Genomic DNA, 10,382 nt, shown 5'->3' with positions numbered 1-10,382 from the left:
TACTCGTTAAACAAGTAGTAACCTGACTGAGGCGAATAAAAGCTGTATTCAGTTATGGATTATGGAACCTGACTGCAGTATTTAAATCTCTGGCTAACGCTCAAGAATCTTAAAAATCAGCCAGCGATGCTGGAGTGCTCTTGCATTCCAGAGAAACCACTGCCTGCTGTCAGGCAGGCAGGGTCAGCTGTAGGGACAGCCTGAGCAGGGAGCTGCGTGTGGCAAATGTGTCATTAGGACCACGGAGCCCACTTGGCCTTTGCCAGGACTGGAAGCTCTGAAAGAAGGGTGTGCTGGCATGGCTGTGTGGATGAGGAGCGAAGAGTTGCTTTTCCCAGCGCTACCAGCAGTCCCAAACGCAGTCCCAGGCACATCCAGGCCTCGGGCAGGAGCCATGGCTGCCCAGCTTTTGCTTGCTGGCTCTTCAGCTGCTCACTCCGCTGTTTGTTCCCCTCACTGCCAGCTGCTGTCAAACTGAGAGGGACCAGAAACCCAGGCTGGACTCTGCAGAGGATCAGGAGAGCCCAGACCTCTGCTAGCAGTCTTTTTGGCTAACGCTGCTGAAAATACTTATCCCTTACCCTCTTTTGAGCTTCTAAAAGTAAGCCATACTTGACAGAGAAATCATCTGATGCATCCTGACGGCTTCCTTGGACTCCAGCCCTTGTCCTTTCAGCCCCTATTAGCTGGCTGTATGAAAAGGATCCATAAATACATAGGATAATCTCATCGCCCTTTACAGGCAGTAGTGGATGGCAATTGCCAGCAGCTATCTCAGCATGACAAAGAGAGACAAAACGTTTGACTCTGTGCTATACCAAAACAGGCAGCAGGTATATCTGCAGAAAAAAATTTTCCTAAATTGAGAAACTTCCATGGTTACAGAAATTAGAGCTGGCTGTTCTGTTTTTTCTCCTCCATGCAGGACATGATAGGTAGAAAAGAATCCTGTGCTTCAGGACAGATACCGATGACTGACCTAAGCTGGCTTGCCTACGCACTGGAAGAATGGACTGTTGTCGAGTACCTGAAGAAACACCTTTTCCATGTGGTCATTGTCTCACTGACAATCAGTGCAATATTAGTTTTTTTTATAGTTCCTTTAACAATCCTCTTTATCATTTACCTTACTAATATTTTGCTTTTAATATATCAGAGGAACGGTGAGGTAAAAGCAGATCCCTTGAGTGATGTTTGGGATAGTGCAAGGAAGATGATAGCAAGCTTTTGGGATATATATGCGAGAATATGGCATGGTAAGTATGACATGACTTGTCAGAAGCTTTGAATTACAATAAATAGTAAATACACGTAAGTTTTAATTTTTTTTTTTTTTTGGAGGTGGGGGGAATACCAGGTTTGGGTTTGATCTAGTGATTAAACTGACCACAAATGAGTCCACCAATAACCTGTGGTGTTTGAGGGGCTTTCTCTTTGCTGTTGACCAAAAGTTCCATCCAGAACTTAATTCTTTTAAAAGCTACTGCAGAGGCTTACAGAAATCGCTGAAAGTCAATTAACAAAGGACTGTAAACAGTTTTCTTTAAATTGCCAGCTGCTTTACAGCAATCATTGTCAGTGTATTGCTTTTCATCCCAAACAGGTTATGAGCTTCACGGTGTGGAAAACCTACCAGAAGGACCAGGCATTCTTGTGTATTACCATGGCGCTATTCCTATAGACTACCTTTACTTCTTGTCTAGGCTGTTTCTCTGGAAGAAAAGACTTTGTCTCTCAGTAGCTGATCATTTTGTCTTTCGTCTACCAGGTAAGAACACATTCTCTTGTATTTAAGCATCCTGGATTCGCTCAACATGTTGCTGGTTTTGGTGAAATTTACATTTATTACAATTTCAGGAGAGCTTTTAAACTAAAAGACTGCTTTTAGACTTTTAAACTAAAAGTTTGTAGATGCAGAAGGGCAAACAGGGTAGAATATCTTGGCTATTAAGTGAAAGGTCACTGGTAGACCCTCTGAAAAAAAGCAACCACTGGTAGACCCTCTAAAGCCAACAAAGAGTCATTGTATAATCCCTATGGGATGAAATGTCATGTCTCAGTAGAAAGTGGAGGATAGGACTATATTACTGACCTAGTGCGGGCCGGTCAGCAATGGGCTGTGAGTGGAAGAGCCCCGTAAATGGTAGGATATCAGTTACCTGCTTGCCCTCTACACTGGGTAGCCACTGCTCATTTTGCCACAGCAAATCTCTTTTGATCAATGCCTGAAGTAGGACACAAAACTCCTTTGAAGGTTTGAAGAGAGCTCTGTAATGCTGACCACCACAATACACTTAACACATTGTAAACTGAGTAAGGAAGAAAGAATTCCATTGTGAAAAGGAGAAGCTACAGAAAAGCCCACCTCATTCGTTTTCAGAAGAACAAGGCACAAAGAAGGAGCATCCAGAAGGGATGATAGCAGGGAGATTATTCAAAGGCACCTTTCTACCACTTGTATTAAAAATGATTATAATAATAAAGAGTAAAGGAAGCTATTTAAAAGTAGGACATTCTTCAGAACAGGAAGTTGTGTCCAATCACTGAAAACAAAGAACAAAAACTCCAGCAAGAACATATTAAGGCAGCCCTAGAAAGATGGCGAGGAAGAATTTGCTAAAGGCATACTTAGTAAATACTGTGTAGTACTAAACGCATCCAAGCATGAAGTTATCAAGAGATGACTGGCTCTTAAGAGGACCCCTAAAAGATGATAAAACTTATCAGACTGTTGCAAAAGAGGCTTCCTTGTGAAGGGATAAATGAGAGGGTAGTGTTTCAAATCGAAGTGTTCGTAGCACAGATTCTTATTACAAACGTATATTGTCAGGACCAGGCAACACTCTTCAGCTGTGCAATTTCCAGACTACTGATGTGTACATAGCATATTGCTTGAATTATGTTCATGCTAGAGGAACAGAAGGTGCCAAATATAGCCTATAAAAAGGCTACCAAAAAGGCATCTGGTAAAAAAGACCACAAATAACGGAGATTAGGCGTCCCCATGTGCTGCAGTAGTACAAAATGTGGCTAAAAGTAATAGAGAGAGTGAAACTTCTCCTTAACCTTCTCTTGCTCTGCCATACTTACTTCCTTTTTGCAGAGAAATGTTGCGCTTCACAGACTGGTTCTTTAAAGAATGCTCATGAGCATGTGCTGAACCTCAGCCTGTTGGATTAATTATAGTTACAGGAGAGGCCTTCCTGTGAAGAATAGGTGGTTAAAAGGTAGGAAATAAAGGGTAGAAATAAATAGCTCGTTTTCACAAAGAAGCAGAATTCACCAGGTGTATCAACAAAGATCAGTGCTGGCATCAATATTGTTTAAAATAATCAGTAGTGAGGTGACAAAGCTTTATACTGGCCTTTTTTTTGGCAAGGCAGTAAAAGCCCACACAGAGTACAGTTATCTACCAATACTGAATCACTGGCCGACTAAATGGCAGATGAAACTCAGTATTAGTTATAATGCAGTGCTGAAAGAAAGAAAAACAAGTCTAAACACATAAACATGTAATTAGGCTTTAAATATTCTAGATAACTTTAGGAATACGTCAGCGTAAGTCAGCAATTGCCAGAAGGCAAACAGAATTTCAGGCTTATCATGAAAAAAGAAGAAAATGCCATTATGTACTCAAAATGCATTTGGTGCCCACATCTCGAGTACTGTGCGGAATACTGGTCTCCTCATCTCAGAAAAGCTGCCAATAAAGATACGAAAGAGGACAAGGATGATCAGAGGCCTGGCATGGCTTCCTTTGAAGAGCTGCTGCAGAGGACAGAAGCCTTGCGTGGCTGGGGATATAAAATTCAGTGTGACCTGGAAAAGGGGAATGAGAAATGATAATATGTTCATGTGATACATCGTAATTCTTGACAGGCAAAAGTTTTAAAGCCCAGCAAAGGAAGTACCTATTCACTTAATAACGATACGGCATTCCTGGCTGCAGGATACAACGGGAATAGATGGGAGTTCACAAAGGGATTCAACAAAGTCAACATCTGTCTTTGCCAGAAAGATCTGTCAAACACAACGCCTTGAATAAGATGAAATACAATTCAATTACAAGATGAGGCGCTGTATTTTCCGCTGTCTTCCAAAGTTTCTGCTGCAGACCTTTGTCAAAGTTGCAGTGCTGGACACCAGTTCTGGCAGTCCATAGTTGTCGTTTACATTTATTAATATAACCAATCTCTTTTCAAACCATGCTGTTGGAACGGTGAATTTGAAGTCTCTCATTTGCCGAAGCTCTCTCTGGGAGTTCCAAACCGATAGATTTAAAATGTGAAGATAATCTAACAAGGCACAGAGTGCTGCTGTGGTTCTCAGTCTGCGTTTTGGAGAAGTCCCAGCGTATGGAAACAAAGGAAGGAGATCTGCCGAGCTGTTCATGCCGTGCTGCAACTGCCCTGCTGACTGCTGCCATTCATGCCTCTGGAGAGTCGTACAGCAGTCCAATTTGATCCACATAGTTTGCAATTTCAGCACAAGATACTCAATTTAACAACTCAAAACCTGAACATTTAAAATGTTAAACACCACATTTTAAAAGAACACTAAAAATCGATGCTTTTCAGGTATTTATTTTTGTACTAATCTTTATTGTACCGAAAATGTATCTTTTTTTCTGTATTAAAATATTTAAAAAGAAGAAGGGAGGAATAGATGTTTATGTTCATATTTCTAGCTACGATGCACAAGTTTCGATTGCATGGCTGGTGTTTTGGAATTATGGAAACTAGCATGTGGAGGCTTCAGTTAATTGAGCTGCTCCTGATAAGTGGGCTCATCTTCATAACATTTGGGCAAAACCACTGTCACGTGTTTTATCATTTTGCCAATATTTACTCTGTAGGTGTTTTACTTCCTTTGTACAAATTTGCCTTAGTCTAAATATATAGCTGTTAGACTTGCATTTAGCTGTAATCTTGTTCCTACACGCAAGCATTTGTGATATATTGTAATAATAATAGTAACAACAACAATAATAATAATATGTATATTTGCCACGCATTTATTGCAGGACTTAAATTGTTATTGAAAGTGACAGGTGTGATGCCAGGTACAAGGGAGGAGTGTCTCATTGCACTGAAGAATGGACACTTGGTGTCCATCTCACCAGGTGGAGTTAGAGAAGCCCTGTTCAGTGACGAAAGTTATCAGCTCATGTGGGGAAATCGAAAAGGCTTTGCTCAGGTCGCTCTAGATGCGAAAGTGGTGAGTATTATATGTTACTGGTCCCAGTTTCTGCTTATTGCATACATGCTTTGTTATAAAATGCAGCTTACGAGTGTTTGTTGCTTCCAGACAGAAGAAGAGGTTTGGGAGTAAGGATTTCTTTTCCTTTTCTCACCACTTTCCTCAAGCACGTTGATCCATAGGGAGGAAGGGTGTTATGGAACTGTGCCGTATGCAATAGTGTTGCTTTTTATTGTCATGACTCAGAGAACTTCTGGGACGTGTATTTGTCTCAGTCAAATTTATCTGCGCTGGGGCCTGAGCTTCAGAAATACCCTCTGCCTGTGGCTGGCATTTGACAGGCTCATGGGGAGGAATCCTCGCTTCGGAAGATCCCTGCATTTTATCTGTGCCAAAAATCTGGCTCAAGTTTTAGAGTCCTCAATCCATGACATCTAGTTAGGTAAAAGATAAACAGGGACTACGGTTTATAAAATTCTGAAGTACATGCAAGGGCTTTGGATGAGATGATCTCCAGAGGTCCCTTTCAACCTCAGCTGTCCTGGGATTCTGTGATTTTCAAGCTGGCTGGGTGTGATCCAGCTCAGTTCCAGGACGGCAAATTTAAATGGTTTCCATCACTTTGAGTTCTTTGTTAGGCTCTAGTTAGGTCTTTTTCATGTTTGTTTTTTTCTCATCCTGTGGTTTCTGTTCTGTGGTAGTGATTCTTAACAGCATAAAGGTGTTCTTTCATTACCTTCTGGACAAAGAAGTCCAACAACGTGCTCAAAATACAGCTTAAAAAAACATGAAAAAGGACAATAGATGGGAAAAAAGTCATCAGTATAGATACACTGTTAGTTTATCTACAAACTATGAGGTCTTACCTCAGGCTAGAAGACGTGACTGTTTCAAGTTCAGGTATCTCAAGTGTTTTCTTTTTAGTGACAATAATGAAGTGAACTTGTTCTGTAACTGTCTTAAGGATCTGCTCTCCAGAAGGCGTGTAGTGCAGGTCACCGTGGACACACAATTGCCTTATTTGTCCAAGGGAGCTGCAGAAGTTTTTTCCAGTGGGGCATTATCCAAACATTACTGCTTCGGCACAGACCTTACTTTGAGAAAGAGATGAGATGAGCCAAATGTGAATGTCTGCTTGCTTTCTGCAAGACGTCACAAACTGACTGCTGTCCTATCCACCGCACGTGATGTGAGCTTTAGGGAGAGAAACTGCAAAACTTCATTGGGTTTCAGTCAGCGATACTGCAGTACCTGCATATCATACAAGTTGTGTAAACCTCTAGTACAGCCTCAGTCATTTTCCTCACAGATGGTGGCTTTAAACCAGCAATGTTTGTGGGAGCTGAGAAATAAGAGTTTTATTTCTATTCTGGAGGGTTTTTTTTATAACAAGATTCCTTCTTTGCTGCTTAACTGACTGATAATTATCCTCCGTATTCAAGCGATTTTCTTAGCTGCATTAACAGGCACTAAAACATAAATTCAAACCTGGTATAACATTTCCATCTTTTTGGTTTTTTCTGTGATTCCTTAGCCCATCATTCCAATGTATACTCAAAATGTCCGGGAAGGATATAGGATGTTTAAAGAAAGAAGTAAGAACTCGAAAATATATTTTAAGTATTTGGAATGTTTTCTCCACTTTTCTCTCAGATTTCTCTCACTTTTCTCTTACATTTTGCTTTTCAGACTTCTGCTTACTTTGGATTCTCTAACATGCTTGCTGTGGGTCAGAGGTATCTCAAACATGGAAACAGCTTGTGTGTAACTGGTTTGTGCTGTGTGATTGGGTTCCTTAATGCAGTCTTATTTCAGTGATCTGTTAAGTCTATCGAGCCTTCTTTTGGTGGACAGTTCTCTAAATCCTGCAGTTTCTTCTCGACTGTCAGATAAAGCATGCATTTTTAAGAAGTCTTCTATATTAATCAGATTTCAAGTTTGGATTGTGTTTGCTGTGACTATAATCTCACTTTTTTCCTATTTCAGGATTTTTTAGGCAGTTGTATGAAAGTACTCGATTGCCGTTTACTCCTCCGTACGGAGGACTTCCAGTTAAATTCCGCACATACATCGGGGAGCCAATCCCTTATGATCCGAATATAACTACAGAGGAATTAGCTGAAAAGGTAAGTTAGCTCTTCTTGCAATAGCGAACCACAGACTCTGCCCTCTATTTTGTATGCCCTTGCAACTAGGTTTTTGTATGGTTGAATAAAGACATGCTTTTACTGGGTTGTTAAAGCAATGGGCCGTTGAGCTCCAGGATTATTTAATGTACGGATACCTACAAGTAAGTATTGACATAGTAACAGTTGGTTGGGATGCCCTCATCCTTTCAGAACGGGTGGGCTCTGTCTTCTTGGGACGCTAACTTTGTTGCTCCCCTGCCTTTGATAACTGAAATGATGTGAACTATCTCTTACGTTCAGATTTCAGTAACTAGGAAAACAATTTTCATACATAGCAAACATCTTTGAGAATCTGTTTAAGTAACATAGGGCTCTAGAAACGAAGTTCCACAAGAGCTTCAGTCTTATTGTCAAAAAGAAAATGTTAAAAAAATAATTTGCATGCAAAATAGGAAAATATTTTGAGTACCTACAGCTTGGTTAAATCTGTGGTGCCCAGGAGCATAAAAATGTTTACAGATTCAGGGTTTAGGCATTTTTCAAAACACTAATCTATACAGAAAACGCACTTTTAAAATTTTTTCATAGATGAAAGGATGGCTTTATGCAAAGAAAAATCTTCTGTGGCCTAGGAATACGCAGATCAAAACACGTTAGGAATCAGTGATGTAAAAAACACCTTGCTGCCACCAAAAAGATGCAAGAACACTGGCTTTTCTTTCTTTTTTTTTTTTTTCTTTTTTCTTTTTTGAAGGATCTACTGCAGATTGTTCTGGTCTTCACAGCAGTGAAACCAGAAAGACAGGTTTGGGTTGTTACAAGGGAACAGCCCCAGCAAGCTGTGGGGTTTGGTCTTAGCAGGTTTAGGGGGCTGGAAGCAGCACTAGTGCTAAGACTGCCCTTACGGTTGTCCATACGCTTGTGTTTTGGGGGAACAGTATTTTGTGTCCCTGCAAAACTGAAACTGGAGTTTCCCATGACAGTGGTTTGTTTCCCAAGTCAAGCCTTTGCCTGCCCACTTCAGTGGCTCATATTAGTTAAAACCAAAACCAACTTCAGTGTGGTTTGAGATGAGCAGTGGCCTGGCTGACCTCTATCTGATCCTGCCCTGGAAAGGAGTCAGGATGTGAATCTGTCAGGAAAGGTTTGGCTACTCTGGTCTTGTATTCCCAGTGATATTCTGCCATCGCTCTGGGGCAGATCACCAGAGTATGTAGCTACCCTTATTTCAAGTTTAAATACATGAGGAAAAACTAAGGGAGATTATTTCTTACCCCTAGTAGAAATACAGAATATTTTACACATTCTCTTCACAAACTTGCATCTGAATCTCATGTACAGTAAAAATGAACAGAATTTAGATATGAATCCTCTTTTTATGCGGATGCTGAATATGATACAATCACAGAAGAATTCATGTTGGGAAGGACAGATGGAGGTCCCTACTCCAAATTCCTGGTCCCAGCAAGGTCAGCTGTGAGATCAGATGAGGTTAGTCAAGCTTTATCCAGTGCCTTTGATGAAAACCTTTGGGGAGATCACACAAACTTAGTGTTTTGGCTACTTTGACTTAGTAATGCCCAGGTTTGATAAATCTCCATCATTTGAACCTATCCAAACTGCAATCAATGTTTTTATTCCTTTCCAAGGCGAATGTCGTTAGGACAACTAGCTAATATAAAACCCAACTTTTTTGTTAAAGTAGATCTTAGGTGTGAATTTCCCAATACTTCTTGAACCTCTGAGAAGTTGTCAGTGATTACACTGTTCTTCTTTGCATAAGCAGGTCTGTAAAGGCAACTTTCTCTTCTCTTTTCAGACAAAGACTGCCGTCCAGGCTCTCATAAGCAAGCACCAGACAATCCCAGGCAGCATATGGAAGGCTTTACTGGACCGATTTGATAAACGTAAAAGTGATTAGAATGCTTATGTTCATTTCACTGTTTCTGTAGCATACAGTAAAAACCAATGTCCTGTGGCACTGATGTCTAATAATTGGTGTTCAACCAGTTTAATTTAAAGTCTCTACAGATTCAACAGAAGAAAACAATTAACCTTCAAAAGAAGGTTCCCCTGTGTCTTTGAAGATATTTTGAAGTCAGCAAGACTGAAGAAGAAAACTTCAGTAGAATAGCAATGCAACAGCTACATTCCCCCAAAGGAAGTCATGTCGCCAGGATTTGCCTGGTTCCTAAAACAAGTGTGTACCTACACCTGAGAGCCTCAGATCTGTGGTTTTATGTTTTGAGCGGTTCACAGTCCAGTCTCAGAGCAGAACCTCAGAGTCGGTGTTGTCCCACCAGAGTCCACCCCTTGGTGGGCACCTTCCCTGTAGGACTCCACGCAAGACAGTGTCAGAAAAGAAACTGCCTCGCTTTAGCTAATGATCTACTGCTTAGGCCATTTTTCTAGAGAGACTATACAATGAGAAATAGTCCCATTAAACCAGATACAAGACTCCTACAAACACACCAGCTTAGTGGTTCGGTACTCTGGAAAGTAGGAACGCTACGTCCAAGACTTTGCCCTGAGAGAAAAAAGAAAAGTCTCTCAAAGAAAGAGAAAAAGCTTCAGTTAAGTGTAGCACTATGCAAATAGATGTAGAAAGGAGTTTCAAGTCTGAGCTGGTACATTCTATTGCACCACACAGTACTGGTTTAGTGGATGAGGCTGCCCCCAGCCTGACAATCCCTGCAGCATAGTGTGCTGGCAGTACGGGTGTGCTGAGCTCAGCCCGATCTCCCGGTGAGCAGGGAGCGGGCTGGCAGGAGCTTACTTAGGCTTAGCATCACGGGTGGTTTGCCTAAAAATGCAGTACTGCCGCGCTGCCATCCCCACGTGGATCGAACCTGAAAGCCTGTTTGGAAAGGTGGAAACAAGCAGCGTTGTCTTCCTAATACAGCTTGGAGAATGCTGAAACCTGCTGCAAAGCAGGATGTGTTTTTACAAGCTGCGGGATGTCATTACTGGTGGGAGTGGGAGAACTTTGTGTAATATATCCAATAGGTCGTTAAATGCAACAAAGTCTGTTACCTTTGAGCACCAAGAAAGGTA

At 41.2% G+C, this 10,382-nt stretch overlaps 1 protein-coding gene across 1 annotated transcript; it reads left to right on the top strand.

Annotated features, from left to right (window-relative positions):
• The first annotated feature begins 919 nt into the window (after positions 1-919).
• LOC104341062 (DGAT1/2-independent enzyme synthesizing storage lipids) lies at positions 920-9,249 on the top strand. The gene is made up of 6 exons (XM_009950047.2): positions 920-1,256; positions 1,604-1,768; positions 5,024-5,217; positions 6,734-6,794; positions 7,186-7,325; positions 9,148-9,249. The coding sequence occupies exons 1-6, from the start codon at positions 920-922 to the stop codon at positions 9,247-9,249; spliced, it is 999 nt and encodes a 332-aa protein (XP_009948349.2).
• Positions 9,250-10,382: the final 1,133 nt, after the last annotated feature.

The sequence above is a fragment of the Leptosomus discolor genome, chromosome 13, assembly GCF_034619465.1.
Source record: "Leptosomus discolor isolate bLepDis1 chromosome 13, bLepDis1.hap2, whole genome shotgun sequence".
NCBI classification, from domain to species: domain Eukaryota; kingdom Metazoa; phylum Chordata; class Aves; order Leptosomiformes; family Leptosomidae; genus Leptosomus; species Leptosomus discolor.
Note: the sequence above shows the minus strand (reverse complement) of the source record. Positions and strands in the feature narration are given on the sequence as shown.